This window comes from Aulonocara stuartgranti, assembly GCF_965226115.1.
Source record: "Aulonocara stuartgranti genome assembly, chromosome: 23".
NCBI classification, from domain to species: domain Eukaryota; kingdom Metazoa; phylum Chordata; class Actinopteri; order Cichliformes; family Cichlidae; genus Aulonocara; species Aulonocara stuartgranti.
Genome location: NC_138958.1, coordinates 34,422,145 through 34,441,238, shown reverse-complemented (window position 1 = coordinate 34,441,238; position 19,094 = coordinate 34,422,145). Strand labels below are relative to the sequence as shown.

Below are 19,094 nucleotides of genomic sequence, written 5' to 3'. Positions count from 1 at the left end.
CAATCAAAAACATGCTCCGTGTGGTGGAACTACCAGATTCCTCCAGTAGATTAGAGACTGCTCTGCCTAATGGGGCATTGCAGGGTATTGAAGTGTAATGACCTTTCCTGACTGCACCCCAAGCATCTCTGGATGCAGATTTATCACCAGCATTCCTGTGGCTATTCCTTCAGCATCTGTCAAGCTAGCTATTGAATTTTCCAGATTGTCCATGAAGGTAGCAGCGCCAAATGAGCCAACACACTGGTGATCAAGCCTTCCGATAAAAGTGTTCCAGTATTTATAGTGTGCTTTAATATTTGTCACAGCAATGGTTTAAAAGCATTTAAAGGTTATGAAATCATCACAAGAGAAGCAGTGTTTGCAAGCTTTGCACCTGCCGTTGTTGTTAACCACACATGCATCTACAATAGGAAACAACAGCAGGCCAATTTGAAATACTAATAGAAGCAGAGGGAGCAGCAACGGTGAGCTGTTAAATTAATAACTCATCAGGGGTTTGGTATGTACACTATAAGCTAGAAGTACTCACTGGTCTGCTTTCACACTCATATGAACCTGAGTGACATCATATTCTTAATCTGTAGGGTTTAATATGATGTGGGCCCCGCCCTTTGCAACTGTAAAAGCTTCAATTCTTCAGGGAAGTGTGTTTATAGGAATGCTCCCAGAAGCACATTTGTGAGGTCAGGAAATGACATTGACATTGACATTGGACTCTGTGCAGGCCAGTCAAGTGCTTCCACACCAAACTCTCATCCATGTCTTTGTGGACCTTGCTTTTTGTACTGGTGCACAGTCATGTTGGAACAGGAAGCAGCCATACTCACAGAGCTGGAATGCTGAACCATTAGGAGTTCCTTTCAGTGGAACTAAGGCAGAGAGGTTGCGCAGGTCATCTGCTAATCGGAAGGTTGGTGGTTCAGTTCCTGGTTGCTCCCAGTCTGCATGCCAAATATCCTTTGGGAAGATATTAACCCCAAGTTCTACAAATGTTAGATAAAAAGCAGTCACTTAGAAAAAGCATAGAAAAAAGTGCTTGTGTGAATGGTACCTGGTGACTAAAGTCATTGTGTCGGCCACTACATCTGCTTTACATATCTGTGTATGTGATGTTTTCTTTTGGGATGTGTGAAAGGGAATCATTGAGCCATCAGCAGATGTGATGCTGAGCTTGACTCTGTGTCCTCCCTGAAGTGACTCCATGGTTGATTTTTAAAACATACAGCGACAGAGATAAACCTCTCTGCAGCACCGTGTACACATCACACTTAAACTGCAGCCTTTCTCCAAAGCTCAGTATATCACTGCAGTATGTGTGTTGAATGGGTCTGAGTGTTGTGGAGGGAAATGATTTTTCCCGTCTCTCTGAAGAATGGCTGAAGTGATTTTTTTTTTAAACTTCATTTTATTCTTTGCTTTGATTGACAAGCTTGCAGTTTTGGGGCCCCCAGAGTCTCTCAGTTGGAAATAATTTCAGATTGGGGAGGGGGCCTATCTGAGGTGCGTTTGATGTTCGATGTTGAAGGCGGTTTGATGGTCATGTAAGTCGAAGCGCATGCATCTGTCTGCATTCTGATGAGGCTCAAGCTCCCCACACCTCTTCAGGTTACTGCTCGACTCAACAGTCTGCTCTCTTTTCTTTAACTTGAGGCCTGAGAACAAAATCAAGTTTAGGAGGACTGTATACAGTTGTGTACATGTATTTCAATGATTTTCTTTTTTAAACATGTCAGACCCCTGTATGGAGCTCAGTGTTTTACCAGTTGAAATAATCCTTCTTTTTATCCTATACCTGTCTGGAAAAAAAGCAATTTAACTTCTACCTTTAAGAAAACCTCTTCTGATTGGCTGCCTCTTTGTAAATAGGTTTGTAGAGATGTTGCGAGCCAAGAGTAGAAAAAAACCCTGAGCCTGAGCTTTTTGGCTTACAGAGATCACTTGTACTTACACTGGCCTTATTTTTTTATCCATGTTTAATATAAGCCACTGTTCTAACTGTGCATGTGTATGAAAGGAAATAGATAAAAGCATAATAGATTCCCTTTAAACCAAAAATGTGTGTGGGTCTGCTGTTCTCCGATTCTGTGTTGCTCACGCTGTCTGCTTCCATCCCTGGACACTCATCCCTCAGCCCGACAGAAAGCAGCAGCCTCCTCTCCTGTTTCCTCTTTGAGCCAAGGTTTACAAATTCACTCTGATTTACAAGGTCATAAAACGCACCTCCTCCTCCTCCCCCTGCTTCAATCAGCCTCGCCAGCTCAGGCAGTTATTTTATAACTCCCCGAGCACGTGCTCCTGTTCAAGGCCGCTGCAATCGATGTGCTCCCTGGTTTCACGTTGCATATCACACGCGCTCTGAAACCTACACATATACGTACAGTACGGACGGGCGCCCATCACCCTGCTCGCCCAAATGCACGCAGGCTGTCAGAGGGGGAAGACTTTGAGCCTGCTCTAAAGTCATAACTTCTTTGTAATTCACAGCGTGCTGACAGCTGAGATAGGATCATGAATAGAAGTTGACATAACATCATTACAGGAAAGCAAAGCCAAGGAAATCCACGATAAATCAAAAAAAATGTTGATCCACTTTGCAGTCACGCTCCTCTAGCTCGTCGTTGTTTTTGTAATGTTCTTCATGCTCTAGAAGACATCTGGATAGTAAGTACAAAGCTGAGTGTGGCCTGAAGGGCCGCAGCAGTCGACTGCGTATTCATCCTCCGCATACAATCAGGGTTACTGGAGCAGTCCCCATTTATTAAAAAGAAAGAAGCTCACATCCTGCTGCCTTCAGACTTCTTCCTTCTATTGTGTGTGGATTTTTTTTTTTAGTTGCATATTTGCAAATCACTCTTACAGATGACGCAACCTGTCGCACACTTATTTTACAGCACGTATACTCACCCATGCTTCCTGGAATGGCAAACAGCGAAGTAACCGCTGGGACATCACATATCAGTTTGGTGTTTTGAAGCTGAGCATGATGTGACTGTGAAGACCAGGGACAGTGCGCGACTGTAAGCTGACAGCTTGGCGTTAACACTTTAATACTGTAGGCTTGCACTACAGGATTTTTCCTGGTTTTTAACTCTAATGGGGACCATCAGCTACAAAATTTAGACAAACTGAATTGATTATGCACTTATCAAGAACGTGAGAGCCATTGCGTCACCCCCTGCTAGCCGTTAGAAACAATGCACGGTTAAGGCAGTTAGCTTTGGTTTCACAGTTCATACAGACAGTTAAACCATGATTTAGTCACGCAGGAGCTATCACTGTTGCACATTGACTTGCTGAACACACTGTGACACTTGGTGCATTTGAGGGTTTTTTGAATTTTATTGTGTTTTACAGTCTTGCTGTTGTGTAAAAGTTGCAAGAGTCGTTTTTTTATTATAGGGTTTGTTGGTCATAAAAAAAGACGTGACTGCCAACCGACTGCAGTAATATTCAGAGTATTAGTTTATGAACATAACATCAAAAACTCTGCTTTTAAAGTAATCCCAGCTCTTTTAGTCAGTCAGTGCACCATAAACTGATGTAAAAGTAAAAAATATGTTGCATATGTACATAATTAAAATATTGATGTGAATCACCAGACTGCATTAGACGTATTTCGGTTATTGCTTTAAATAAGACAAACTTGTAAAATATCAGAGTTATAGACCAGCAGTTTATTTGCTCGTCTTTTTTTCCTTAGCGTCTTCTGAGCTCCTGCAGCATCGCGTTAGAGTTTCAACGCTGTTCTGCTTTCTCTTCAGATACCTACCAGTAACCTTGATTAGTAAAGACCTTCTCACTCACTCCCTCTCACACTCACACAGGCACGCACACAAATCCTGGCTCAGCCCTCCTGAGTGAGGAGATTACAGGATAGTGATTTCACCTTCTAATTAGGACTTCATCTCACACACACACACACACACACACACACACACACACAGAGGCTGCTTTAGTTACAGCAGGCTGGCTGGAGGCATCTGATAGCCAGGCCTCCAGGGACCCTGACGAGCGACTACCTGAAATTTAACCCCCAAAAGGAAGTACTGTGGGAGACACACACACACACACACACACACACACACACACACACACACACACACACACACACAACAGCACAGAGCAGGAACAGATCCTGGAGGTAGAACAGATTCAAAGGCAGGCTCGTGTGTAGGATATCTGATTTATACTTTTAAAGCTCTTGTAAACAATAATGTTCCATTATAGAAGTGTGTGTGTGTGTGTGTGTGTGTGTGTGTGTGTGTGTGTGTGTGTGTGTGTGTGTGTGTACGCACACATACATACTGGTAATTGTGGCTTCACATCACGATGGAGAAGAGTGGCAGCTTTCATCTTACTGCCTCCCTGAAGGGTTCTACCTTAAGAGCGCTCAGCTGCACTGTACCCCGCTCCCACAGGGCTCAGTGCTTAGAAGGCACAGGATACAGTTAAAAACATATTTTGCACTTCAGTTCAGCATTTTATGTTCGAGTGTTGCTGGGTTATACAACAGTTATGTCCTTGTTTTTAAAAGTCGAACACCTGCTGCGGGTTTCTCTGTGGGAGAAACTTAAATATGATAGCCTAAATAAGGAATAATGTGCAGAACCATGTCAAAAGCAAGTCCAGAAAACTTTTGACTGGGAGTTTTTAAAGAGCCCATTTTTCTAATTCACATGTTGCCGTGTCTTCTGTTCATCATTAGCTAACACATGTCCTTTTGAGACCTTTTGCATATCTAAATCTGCAAACAACAATCTGATGTGGCTTAGTGACAGTTGGGAGGAAGAGCTTCCTTTTTAACAGGAAGAGATCTTTAACAAGGCTTAGGGATGATCTACCACGACACCTTTGTGGGCTGCATGTCCCTCTACTTGACATTAGTTTGTAGAGAGGCATGCATCTGATGTCAGCTGGTAGACTTCTATTGCTCTGAATGAACTGAGAAAATTCAGTTCAGTTTTATTAATGTAGCACTGAATCACAGCAACAGTATGCTTTACACTGAAAGGTAAAGAGCCTGCAGTAGTCCAGAGAAAACCCCAACAATCAGACAAGCCCCCCCACCCCCAAACAAGCACTTGGCTACACTGGGAAGGAAAAACTCCCTTTTAACATGAAGAGGCTCCGAAGAGAGGCAGTAACTGATTAAATGCAAAGTAATGTATAAACACAGAGAGTGAAAACCACTTTGAATGCTGTTTATTGTGAGGCGGCACTGCTTCCTGTCATATCCGTCCTCTCTTCAAACCTGTGTGAAATACCTCCAAACCGCAAACTCTTTGTGCTGTCTGTTTGATTCAAAATAACAGGTGTGAAATGTCACCAACCAAACAGTTAAACCTCGTTCCAGTGTGGAGAATCTGCAGTTCAGGCTCGCTTTAACATCTGCAAGTATGGCTGCAAGTTGCTTAACTAATTACCGAAAAAGGAGCTGATATATCTCAACTTGCAGTGCCTAGTATTTGTCTCAAGTTAAAATCAAAAAATTGTCCTACATTTACCACAATGCAATTGGATAGCTGTAGCTGTTTGTCTTTAAAACTCCTTTCCCCCATTGTAAAATTGCTAAAAAGAAGAAAAAAAAAGTAACAACACTGGCAAAAACACAGGGGAACTATGTGTTTGTCTGTTATCAGTAGACGCCCCTTTAAATTAGATTAGATTGTTTTTCTATCCATGTTTCACATTTGACCTGATAATCAGTTTGTCAGCATTCCTGTGCAGTAGAAACAGGCCGGGCATGACTTTAAGTGTAAAAGTAGCAGGATTACTTGGTTTTGGGTCTTCTTCTTTAGGAGCATAACAGATCAGGTAGACTTTACTAACAACAGATACTGTGTGCACCGATGCTCCTTTTACAGTGCTATTTTTAGCTGAGCCCACCACTCAAGCCAGATGGTCTGTCGAGTAGCCTGAACAAAAGTTCACCAGGACACGAAATGAAATACTGATACTGATCCCCTCAAACAGAAATTGCTATTCAAAGAGCTTTTGCAGGAGAGGAGATTTTGTCTCTAAATTATACCAGTTTAACCTAAAAAGGTTGACGTTTGAATGCTGCTTTGAACCTAATTTAAATTGATCTGCTTCATTTCCTCCCCATTTGTTTTTTAGGACAAGAAGAAGTACCTGGACATCATTCACAGCTACATGGAGGTTCACGGCACAGTACACGGCACCAGCACCGTGCACCTCCCGGGCTACGTTAAGAACCACGGCATCCTTAGCGGCCGAGACCTTCAATTCCTCCTGAGAGAAACGAAGGTGAGAGATCCTCACTTTAAATTGTCTAACATGGAAAAATGAGCCTTGAGGGAAATAAAAGTACATGGCTGCAGTTCTTACTAGGTGGCTGTAAAAGCCACAGATCAACTCCCACACTTTGCCACACTGACATTTTTTAAAATAATGAAGAAATTGTAGCGAGGCTTACCTGCAGTATATCGAAGAAACGCTGTATCTTTATTAACTAACCTTGGACTTTTTGATGCGCCGTGACTACAAAATCACCTCTGAATGTTTTTCTTCTTGCTTTATATTTAGTCTGCTTGTCAAAAGAAATTGAAAAAAGAAATATTGAAGCACATATCAGTGCTACAAAAATAAATCTACAGGCAAGTTGGAGTAAATATGTGATTCTTCTGAGACTTATTGGAGGTTTGGGTGGAAAAAATGTCTTTATGTGAATAGAGGTCTTCTTCTGAAAGAGCCTTGAGCCAAGTGGCTGTGCTTTCTCTGAGCCTGGCCGTTCACAGAGGTACTTCCCCATTCATACTCCAACCACTCGCACTGACAAAGACAACTACATGGCAATGTGTTGTGTAGAGCAAGCTCTTCAGAGGCAGTGACGTATGAGAGGCAGGTTTCTAGGTTTTTACGAATGTATGCATGGCTGCTAAACATACAACACTTTGTTTTACACCTCTTAAAACAAACACTTGTAGGTAAAAATAATAAATAATTCCCAGAAGCTGCAGTCCCCTCTTGTTGTAAAAGCAGTTGCTTTATATCTATAATTAGCTGTCCGCTTTAGTTCTTTCAAGGCTTAAAGTTAAACATTATTAGAGTTATTGCAGCTTTGTGCAGGTTCATCTTTGATATACAATGTATGTTTTAAACTAGACAGTTTTACCACCGGATTGATTTATCTTGGGACACATTCATTACACAAACATACCTGTTGCCCTAGAAGTCTGCTAAAGGTCAGGACACTGCTTCTCACTTGAGCCTAAACCCTGATAGTGTCCATAACTGCCACACAGAACAGAAATACAAGGAGAAGAAGCAGAAATCGATTTCCTGTGAGGTCTGCCATGACCTGTCATGGTTTTGCTAAGACTGCACGGTCATGAGGGGAGGTGTTCTGAACGGTCTGTGGACCCACTTTGAAAACGTATCCAAAAAATTCCCACCGAGCTGCAAACTTCTAAAGAGCTACAGAATGAAAATGACAAGATCCTCACATAGCTGACAGCAACATCCGCTGGAGGTGCAAACTGGCACTAATTCAGCTAAGAATCTCTCTGGCTTCAGTCTTCATCCCTTTCAGGAAAAAATGAGGTGAGGGGAGGCTTCGATTTTCTTTAGCCTCTGAAACTAGATACTTTCAGGCAAGGGAGGGACATCAGAGCGAGACGGCCACAGCTCACGATACAGTCAGTTATAGAAAAAAAGATGGATATATATCTAAACCTCTTTGTCCTTAGCAGAGCTGCAGAGTTGCTTTAGCCATAAAACATTAGTGATTCTGTCCTGAGCACCTGAAACCAAGGATCCGGTGATGTTCGAGGCACCGAGGCACAGAAAGACAACGATGCATTCTGCAGTGGAGCGGATCATTAAAGACTGAAGGCAAACAACGCTCCACCAACAGTGCAGTGAATTATGATTTGCTGGAGCGAGAGCTTTATTAGCAAAGTCTGGCAGGTAAACACACAACAGAACCGGGATATAATATAAACCTCCATATCTTCTCATTACATGCGTTCCTGGCTGGAAACCCATCGGGGAACGGCCAATTAAATCGCACAAAACCAGACATTTCTCCGGCATTCTTGTTTAAGAGTTTACAAGCAAAACAAGGGGCGTTATAGGCACTCGTCCTTTCGTCGCTTAAACAACACGTTTACTCTTACCTGCGAGCAGACTGCCTCAGCTAATTGGCCTCGTGAGGTTTAGCTTTAAAAGTGCTCCCGCGTTGAGGCGCTTTTGCGAATATGTTGCCTTGTGACATTTGAAGGAAGGGGGGAGGTTGTTCAAGCTCCAAATTCCCTGAAATAAACTGTGACGTGCTGCGCTCTATCAGGTGAATAGCGTGGATGATCAAACCGCTGACATGCAGCAAAACGTTGCTGCGTCATGTTGCAGACTGACAGAGTCAGAGGTTTTTGATGTTTTTCTCTCTGCCTTCTCACATCCGTCTCACAGGCCTGTCTAACTCAACCTGTTAGATTCTCTTGCTTCTGTTTTTCCACCTTCTGCACACACCATGCTTTCAACAACCAATTTATGCTACTGTATGCAGTGTGTGCAAAATAAGAAATGGTGTTAGTATGGTAATGGTGTTTGTCTTGCTCCACCGTTAATGCCGCTGTAATCAGCATAAAGGGAAAACTCAAACATCCCATGGCAGGTGCTGGGATTAGAAATATCATGAACAAACAGCCTAATTAACTCGCTGGGTCATTACACTCAGAAGCCACCGTGTTTTTAAGCCCTGCGTGGCAACGGCAGAAATCTGATGTTGTTCCAGCACGTTTTGCATGACAACTTTCACTCCAGATACCTCGTTAGCTTAAATTTACATGCTAGACAAAGGTGCAGCTAGCAGCTTCTTCTCCTTTGTATATGATCTTGATCTGGCGTTGAGTTCTGCAAGTTACTAAGAGATTGTGGAAGTTGTAGCACCTGTGAGTGTTCAGGTCTTTTGGCTAATAGCTGCTCACTGTTCCAGGGAAAGACAGTCAAAATAATCAGAAATGCAAAACACCTGCTGCTACTGTGGCTAAGAACTAAGACGCTATTGTTGCATGAGATAATGTTGGAAAGTTCAGGTGATGTCTGACATTTGACAGACACCGTAATGTAAAGAAGAACACATTAAACATCATTTATAGAGCACTTTGGTTTCCACGGACAAATTTCACCTCTTGTATTTTTCTGATTTTGTTTTTTATGCAAATTAACCGATCTGACCACCAACAATACTGAATATACAATGAATATACAGTGATATAAAGATGGTAGAATAATACTGTTTCACCTCAGACACACAGCTAGATGCAGTTTCGAGTCGAATGACTGACCCAATCTCTCTGAATTGATCACCTCGGATGTGATCCTTACTCTGCCAGAAAGAGTTCAAACTGCCCCACAGACGAATATCCTGAAATTCGTACAAAAGCGTGCGAGACAGCATCAACTCCTGGATCAAACTATGAAATTCTCCCTACTGTCGCCGTCTCCTGAGGACCCCAAAGTGCTTTACACACCCAGTCATCTACCCATTCACACACTGGTGGAGGCAAGCTACAGTTGTAGCCACAGCTGCAGACTGACAGAAGCGAGGCTGCCATATCACGCCATCGGCCCTTCTGGCCATCACCAGTAGGCGGTAGGTGAAGTGTCTTGCCCAAGGACACAACGACCGAGACTGTCCGAGCCGGGGCTCGAACCGGCAACCTTCCGATTACAAGGCGAACTCCCAACTCTTCAGCCAGATTAGTGTTTAGAAGCATCAGGACCAGCTCACCATCGCTTGATGTTGACTCCAGTTTAATCATAGTGCATTTTTGGGTGGATTTTGGCAAAACTTTAGTAAAATCGCAACTGTTTCGATGTTATACGACAAATTTGCATCAAAAATCTTCAATGTGCTCAGTGCATAAAGGTGTTAGCCGAAAGCTCAGGCTGATGTTTCTGTGTGATGTCAAAGAGAGCAGATACTTTAATTCCTGACTAAATTCTAAGAGTAGAACATTTATTTGATCATAAGAGTTTAACTTTTAGTGTGTGAGCGCGTCACATTTATTAGTAAAAAAAAATCCCCTCCCTCCGCCCTCAAACCACATCTGCAAGGTGATACATGATATTTTCATATCTATATAACTTCTTATATGCACAGTCTCACTTTCACTCACCCGTTCAAACTGTTTTTCTGATCATTTTGTCAAGGCTTGCAAAAAACCCTGAGGACGTTTATGCTGCTGCTTCTGAAAGTGTTTAAAACAAACAAGCCAAAAAAAAAAAAAACTGGTAAAGGAAGTGATCTTTGATATTTAATAACTACAGGTAACTTGTACTACAGTAACTGCTGTTCTTCCCTACAACATTTAAGTGCTTTCAGAGACGGCTACTGGTATTTAAAAAAAACTATTCTTGGCCCTCATTAATATTTTTAGTAAAATGCAGCTGACATATATGAAATCCAAGGTTTATTTATTTAAGGAAAATATGCATATGTATACCAATGAAATCCATTAAATTTGACCAGATTCTAGTTGAATCTAAAGTTTTTGAATGTACTTGCGTTTACAGAACATTTACATGTAGTCAGGTTGCTTAAAGGCAAAGTTTTGAGGCTCCAGTGATTACACTACAGGATGTTCACACAACAAAAACACATTTTTCATTAACAGCATACACACAAAAAATACACAATTATTGTAAAAAAAAAAAATCAACAGAAATCAATCATATTTTATCCATTCAATATCAATATTTTATCATGAGCGCATAGTTACTGAGCAATCATTTCTATTAAGTAAGAAAGTACTCATGGTAAAATGTGATTGATTTCTGTTGATTATTTTTACAATAATTGTATATTTTGTACAGTTGCTGTTACAGACTCCCGCATTGCCCTCATGCATATTTGACTGTTAGCACTGATGCTACTTTTTTCCTTCAGATGTTCTGCAGATAATCATTAGTTGCATCCCTCGACTTTAACGCTGAGCGACGAGAGCAGAAATGAAATCTTCTCGTGTCGTAGGTGTGTGTCCTTTGCATGAGTAAGGCAGGATGTTTCCTCAGGGGTCCAAATCGATAGCAGCTTTCATGTGGAGAGCTGCATGGTGTTGAAGTCAGCCTGTCCATGACCACGGGACTCCAGAGCCGTTGTAAACTAATGATGAGATTGTGGGTCTGTGCTATAAACTTGTTTTTGTTTTTTAATGCGATTAAAGAACGCACGTGCTTTGCTGCCACCTGTTGGCAGAAATATTTCAGTAACACTCACAGCTGAAAGAGCAGAATTCACTCCACAGGTCTGATTATTCATGTGACTACAGGCATACCTCATGACACAGCGCTGCATTGTGCACTTAAAGAAAGCGTGTGTATGTAACACCGACTCAAACACACAGATAAGCCATTGTGTCAGCCAGCTGGCTCCACTCAATAAGCCACTCAGCTGGCACCCGGCCTCCCCTCTCAGTTTCTCGATTGCTGTCTCACTACTCATGCAGGCGAGCTCCACAAATATTTGCTTTCTTTCCACTCAGGAGAAGAAAAGTTGCTTCTAGAACCCTCCACCCGTTTTCACTGTTTACTGAAATAAATGTTTGGGATTCTGGCTAAGCACAAACAGTGGAGACACTATACCGTAGCATAAACACCCAGAAACTTCCAGAGTCCCGGTCGGCCGTCAGGTTTTGTGGAATGTCACAGTTTTACTTTCAGTGCTAAGAAGCCACTCGTTCCTTGTACAGAGCCTTCTTTTTTGTTTAATATGGAAAACTACATGTTTACTACATGGTGGTGGAAAATTGTCAGACGCCACCTTTGAGCAAGCACATGGCGACAGCAGGAAGGAAAACCGCTTTTTTAACAGAAAGAAACCTCCAGCAGAACCAGGCTTAGAGGTTTGAGTAGAAAAATTACGTATTTCTGTGTTAGTAATGGCTAATGTGGTGCCAAACAAGCCGAAGAAACACCTAAAAGACATAAACCTTGGTTTAAATGAGTCGTTTCAGAGCTGAAAGGCGGTTCTAAGGTGTCTTTGCCAGTTTCCATGATCGTTTACTATCTGATTTGATTGCTGAGCTATTATGTACCTCCACGCCTAAGATATCAAACTCCTTCAGCCCCGTGGGAGGAGTAAACGTAAAAGTGATGTCTTCATATTATCGGGCTTGTTTTCCCTCCCTTGTTTCATGGCGAAAATGTGCTGCCTCCGTCACAATTTGTGCTGATAACAGGGGAGATTTGTTTCTACAAGGCACTATTGGCGACTCCTCAACACAGCCAGTAAACTTCGGCGCCCCTCTGCCTCCTCCCACCGGCACCTTTAGTTGTGCTTATTTCAGGACCTGCACACTGCTGTTCACACATGCCTCCTCCTTACTGACTTGTGTGTGTTGATATCCAGCCTATGGAGCCTGACAGCCGTGTGTGTTCTCTCCTCTGCAGCTGTTTGTGGGTCTTTCCTTCCCCTACGAGGGTCCCGCCCCCCTGGAGGCCATTGCCAACGGCTGTGCCTTCCTCAACCCCAAGTTCAACCCTTCGAAGAGCAGCAAGAACACAGACTTCTTCAAGGGCAAACCCACCCTGAGAGAGGTGAGAGGAGTGCAGGATTTGTCCCCCGCAGCTCGACCCATAACTTTTAAATCGTTTGATTTTCCTAACCCCTCCCCCCTACCCCTCTCATTTCTGCTTTGCTGCCTGCAGCTGACCTCTCAGCACCCATACGCCGAGGTGTACATCGGTCGGCCCCACGTGTGGACGGTGGATATCGAGAATTCTGCCGAAGTAGAGAGGGCCATCCGCTCCATCCTCAGCCAAAAGGTAACCGCGGGCGACTGAAAGAAGCTAAAATTTGGTGCAATTTCACAAATGTTATTGCATATTTGTTTCTACAACAAGGGCAGAAGCCCCTTAGGTGCTGTACAGACACACAAGCTTTCGGCCCTACTGCTGCATAGCTGCAAACATCTTTTAACTAAATGCGCTGCACATTCAGCAAGCTTTAACTGACAGACTTTAATACCTTAAATGAACTTAAATACAAACACAACAAGTCATCTTCAAATTCCCTTTTATGCCCCTTTCATCCTCACTGGGTTTCAGCACTTTTCACCTTCATTTCTTGCCAGTGCCTGGCTCCTGGGTGTTCAGTCAGTAATTGCAGTGAGTCTCTCATCATGAGCTGACAGATCTGACGCGCCTTCTTCTCAACCTGCTTCCTTCTTTATTTTTTCTTTCAGTTACTCTTTTTTTTACCCCCCTTATCAAGTTAAATGTCAGACCTTTTCTCTTTTTTTTTCTCCATCCGAGCCGCTGTCTGAATCTCAGAGGACACAACATTCACCTGATCTGTATTGCAGCGCAGGCACTTCCCAAAGGTGTGCTTTTTCCAGTTTCATCCTCTGACACTATTCTTTCAATTTCTTCACTTGTGAAATTCTTGTGCTTTTTTTTTAAGCTGCCAGTCTTCTCTCTTAAGCATCACCACTTTTTCCACAATAGGGAGGGGCGGGGCCATCTGCCGCGACCGGTTGGGGGTTAATGAATAAAGAAGTTAAATGAGCTTCAGTGTACACTTGTTTGTTGTACAGACCTTCTTGCTGCTCTACATAAACATGATTGATTCCAGCAGTGTCACTGTTAGTGAAATGGACCTGTGTTGATGTGTCAAGTGATTGTGACATAAAACCTCCTGTGTCTGGGAGGTCCAGTCTCTTTTTTAGTATTCCTGCTACAATTGCAACATGAGGACAAAAGAGTGCTCTAAGCCACTCAGAGAACAGATTGAAAAGTAAAAGTCAGGACATGGTTACAAAAAGATTTCCAACTGCTGGGATGATTTGTCCAGTTGAGGTTCTTTGGCCTGATGAGACAGAATTTGAGCTTGTTGTCCATTAGACTAGATGCTGTAGCATCTAGTCTAATGGACAACCCCACAAATACACCATCTCCACTGTGAAGCATGGTGGAGGCAGCATCATGCTCTGGGGGTGCTTCTCAGCAGCGAGCCCTGGAAGGCCTGTAAAGGCAGAGAAGGACATGAATGCAGACAAATATGCACCAAAGCAGAGAAATGATACACAGACAACAAGGTGAATGTTCTGGATTGGCCCAGGTCTCAGTCTGATCGAGAACTTGTGGCTGGACTTGAAAAGAGTGTGAGTTAGCTTTTTTTTAACTAACATTAATGCCTCCATTCCCTTTGCTGTAGTATTTGGTGTGAAGAGGGAATGAATTTGTTTACTGAATAAAAATGTGGACAGCTGCTTTCATAGATTTCTTATATGATGAGCTACAGTGAATGAATCTGAAAAATTCAAATCTTCTTCTTCTAAGTTAAAAAGCAAGTGTGCCTCACATGTCTTAACACGGAGCAAAAAAGAGGGTGTGATTGTGTAAATGGCGTCCTGGCTGGTTAGTCGTTAAGGAAAACCTTGTTGGAGCCGCAGGAGGATTGATGGAGATATCGTGTTCCGTCTCCTGGTCCGGGCCCATGCATATTTAAAACTGGACTCAGGACCTCGTTGTGTTGTTGTACTCCGCCGAGCTGGTCAGAACAATGCCTGTGTTCACTGGACGAGCCCACAGAGCCTCATATGCGCCGTGATCCGTGGCGAGACGCAGCCTACCAGGCTCCGGCTCTCCTCCTGCTCCCCCCCTCCCTTCCCCTCTCCTCATCCTTGCTTCCTCCCAGCAGCCAAAAGCTCAGATGGAGCACGGAGCGACTCAGTTCAGCAACAAAGGCTGCAGTTGTTGGTTGTCCCCCGTTTGAAGTTTCCTTCAGCGGCGCAAAGATCAGACAGCAAGCTAACGCTTCACCGGGAGGAGCTCTCTGAGCGTCATCATATAGAAACACTGTCGAGCACAAGAGTTTACAAGCTCCCTCTCCCTGCACGTGTTTTAACAGTCTGTGTTTTGTGTTATTCAGATTGAGCCCTACCTGCCCTATGAGTTCACCTGCGAGGGGATGCTGCAGAGAGTGAACGCCTTCATCGAGAACCAGGTACTGCCTCTGCAGAGCGCCTCTCCATCTTTTCCACGTGCACACAAGTCAGAATGAAATCATGTCGGGCTTTAATTCATGCCACCCTCAGCTGTGGTTGGCGTCCCCAGGGCCGTATAGATTTTCAAAACCAGCAAGTTCAGCTGCCGCTGATTAAAATTCAAAGATTAAAGCCTGTCGAAATAACTCAACATAAGCATTTACAGCAAGTAGACATCAAAGCAAAATGAAATATGAGAGGAAGCAGAAGCTATAAGAGCGATCAAAACATCCCATGAAATGAACAAAATCTACAATAAAGATGAATTTAATGGAGTTTGACAGGTAGGCCAACACCTTTCTGTCATCTCCCTGATCATTTCCTGTTATCTTCAAATTAAAGGTATAACATGCCAACAAAATGCTTTTATTCAGATTAATTTTGCTCTTATTTTCTGTCATATTGTGTTACAGTGTTGGAAGATCATATTAAAGACGGACATGTTTTTTAAATAATGAGGTCGGCACGTGTACGAAGAATACTACACGTTTCATTTCTGTCAGCTTTTAAGCTCTTGGATCTCTGTAATCTCCGAGCACAGAAGCCCCGCCCACCTCCCGTTTAAACCTCCTGCTTGCATGTGGCAACCAATTATATGAAAGTTAGTTTAAAGAGCGGCAGAGCTAACTTATTTTTACTTTCTTTACATAAAGCATACAGGTATTACAGAGTTACGTTTTTTTTTTCCTTTTCCTTTTTCCTCCTTTTTGCACTCCTGTTGTTTAACATCATGTTGTGTCCTCAGGACTTCTGTCACGGTCAGGTCATGTGGCCTCCCCTCAGCGCCCTGCAAGTGAAGCTGGCAGAGCCCGGGCACTCCTGCAAGCAGGTCTGTCAGGAGGAGCAGCTCATCTGTGAGCCCTCCTTCTTCCAGCACCTTAACAAGGACAAAGACCTGGCCAGGTGGGACACATACTTTGCCTCAATACTAGTGGCCACTAGGTGGCAGCACGACACAGGCTTAAGCTCATGTGAGCATTTATCATTCTCTGATGAGCTGCTGAAACCTGCAGTTATAGTTATGACCACTAGTGGGCTGAGTTTAGTTACAGAAGAAAAATGGATTATCAAGCCTGCAGCTCAAAGACACCAGTGTGTGCATGTGTTTTCTCTTCTTGTCTCTCCTTCACATTAAAAAAAGTGTTTAAAAATAAAATCTAAAGCGGTCCGTCTCTCCGTCAGGTTTGGCATGGACTGTCAAACGGTGGAGTCGAGCGCCGACACGGTTGTGCCCGCATACAGCGAGACTCGCCATCACTGCATCTTCCAGTCGGACCTGCTGCTGTTCAGCTGCGCCGGCGCCCACTCGACACTGCAGCGCATCTGTCCCTGCCGTGACTACATGAAGGGCCAGGTGGCGCTGTGCAAAGACTGCCTATAGCAGCAGCACCCAGGCTGACAGAGGGTCAGGAATCAGATGGGATTGCGGTGATCGGGGAGGGGGCGGTGGTGGGCGGATGTACAGCAGCTTCAAGGAGTGTGCTTGAGGGAGACGCACATTCCCGAGCAGTCATGCAGCTATCAAACACACAAACCAGACTCCTTTGTGACAACAACAGGACAAAAAGAACAATCACAGGACTGAGCTCGCTCTTCATATTTATTGTTTTCCTCCGGTAGCTGGAGGAGGAGCACTCCTGCAGCTGACCGGAGCATCTGCCAACTCTCACCTTCATCAGCAGGTGGCGCTATGAGGCCTGGAAGTGGCGTGGATTTACTTGAATCAACAAAGGGAGTCGTACGAAGTCGCAGCAGATGAGGTGGACTGCACATATCGGTGACCCTCCACCCCTCCACCCTTCCGTCCATCTCACCCCTGCTCTAATCTGAAACTGTTATTTTTAGGTAGGTTTGCACTGGACCGGCACCGCTGAAGGCCCACATCCCCCAGCATACACACACACACACACACATAGAAACACACACAAACACAGTGGGCTGTAATCAGATTTACACTGTAACCAACCCATTCATCTCTTGACTAGATTGGACAAGTAAAAGTAGAAATCTAGATTTTTATCCTGGCAGTTTCGATCGTTTCCTGACGCATCCTCACCAGACTCCGTGATCTTCATCCCCACCCTTAAAAGAGAGGAAATTCAAGACTGTCGTGTTCGGTTTTCATACATTTAAGTTGCACACGTGTTTTAAAACGTTGTAAAGATGAGGGACTGTGTGTGTCTGTGAGTGTTTCTGCAAAAGGCCAGTAGAGAATTGTAATTTTTTTTTTGTTTGTCTGCCTGCTTTAAGCACACCATCCGGCACTAGGCACGCACCAAAATGACATCGCTCGTTCTCTGTGTTGTGACGTCGAGTCGTAGACGATAGCCGTCATCAGTAGCAGCGGTAACACCTTGCAGCAAAAGGCTGGGAAGCCTTACTGTCAACACGTTGTTCCGAAGACTCGTAGAGAAACACAAAATCCTTACTTACAGAGATGTTCGTCCATGTCTTTGTGTAGTAAACTGTTTTTAAAAAAAGACTAAGAAAAAAAAAAGACAAAACACAGATTCCTTTGCAGCATACTGTACGCACCACAGACATGTCAACAAAGAGCTCCGCGGCGGGCGCTACGCCTTGCATCTCCTCCTTTTCTTTGGATAATCGTTAGGATCTTAATTTGCCTGTTTATTTGCTAAAAAAATATAAATAAGGAAAAAAAGATGAGATTTGTATTTCTTGTGGTGAATGGAAAAAATGCACTAAGTTAATCAGAGGTTTAACATGATATTAGTAACACTGTATATTGTTCATATGAGTTTTAAAGGTTTTCTTTTGTATTTATTTTGTATACAGATCTTTATCGCTGTGTTCGGCTGGAAATCTTTTTCTTTTTTTATTTATAGGATGGGTGTCTTTTCTTTTGTTTCCCTTTTTATTGACTTTTATTTATGGAGGGTAATTTAAATGTAATTAAAAAAAGCATATTTGTCTCTAGGTGTATGAATAAAGAGAAGGAGACTTTGTCTTCTGCTGTCCTGCTTTCAGCTGTGATATGAGACCAAAAAAAGCAAGAAAAATAAAATATTGGAGCATTTTTATTTTGCACCAGAATTTGGTCTCAAATGGATTTACGTACCTAAGCCAGGCCTGTGTCTGTCTGGCTGGCTGCTTTGTGATCATTCTAGAAAGTATAGTATAGAAAATATCTTATCAAATGTTTGATTATTTATTCCTTAAAGAGCTTAAATGACACAAAGATTGGTTTAAACTTTCCAGTCTAAACGTAACTCTCATCGCGCTCTCTGTAAGGCAGACAGTAGTGGACAAACATGCTTGTTTTGTGGGGAAATGAGCCTCGTACACTTTGTGCTTTGCTTTCATTTCACTGTTGTTTCTGTTTGCACATGTTTCAGTTCAGCCTGAATGGCGCCTTTTTCTTCTTCTTTTTTCTTATCCTGTTAAGCAGGTCACCGATCTGCCGCCAAGTTAAGTGTTTCAAAAAACATGACGTGCCTTTTTGTGGTTTAACTTCAGTTCTGCTTTTGTTTGACGACTGTTGGTGAGCTATTTGTGGCAGGGTGACGTTACTCTGTTATACATGTTTACTTCTGCAACATCAGAGTCAGGTTGGGTTTTTTTGTTTGTTTTTTGATTTATATTCATTTTAAGAAATTTAAATTGGCTGTCCACATCTTAAGATTGTTTTGATGAAGATATTTGGGAAAGTGATAAAACTGATAGGCTCTTTGTTTTTCAGAACTAAAGTCAAAAAGAAAGAAAGCAGTGTCAGCTCATCATGTTTACCAGTCAAGCTCTGCAGTGGATTCACATGTGTGATAGTAATGCGATTAACCAGTTGAGTAGTCAGTAATAAGAGGAATCAGATGATCACAGCACATGTAGAATAAATGGGATGTCTGATTTTGAATGCCTTAAACTGATTACTCATAGTTGTCTGGTCCTTTCTAAACGTGACCTGCAGCACATGTGATGGATACACAAGTGGCTTCAAGCTTGAAGAAAGAAAAAAAAAGAGTGGTTTTTAAACTTTCACGAAAAGCATCTGGTGGTGCTTCAAAACAAATCCCATAAAAAAAAACCAAAACCAACAGTGCATTAGTGCAAATCGCTAGTTTC

General features: G+C 43.0%; 1 protein-coding gene across 2 annotated transcripts in view; it reads left to right on the top strand.

Moving 5' to 3' along the window:
* The window catches only part of mgat5 (alpha-1,6-mannosylglycoprotein 6-beta-N-acetylglucosaminyltransferase), a 102,779-nt gene extending 84,799 nt beyond the window's left edge, over positions 1 to 17,980 (top strand). For both annotated transcript variants that reach the window (XM_082525061.1, XM_082525060.1), the window contains exons 12-17: positions 6,121 to 6,270; positions 12,418 to 12,564; positions 12,676 to 12,792; positions 14,900 to 14,974; positions 15,760 to 15,917; positions 16,197 to 17,980. In XM_082525061.1, the coding sequence (XP_082381187.1) occupies positions 6,121 to 6,270; positions 12,418 to 12,564; positions 12,676 to 12,792; positions 14,900 to 14,974; positions 15,760 to 15,917; positions 16,197 to 16,395 (846 nt within the window). In that variant the 3' untranslated portion in view covers positions 16,396 to 17,980. The remainder of the gene's footprint in view (positions 1 to 6,120; positions 6,271 to 12,417; positions 12,565 to 12,675; positions 12,793 to 14,899; positions 14,975 to 15,759; positions 15,918 to 16,196) is intronic.
* Positions 17,981 to 19,094: the final 1,114 nt, after the last annotated feature.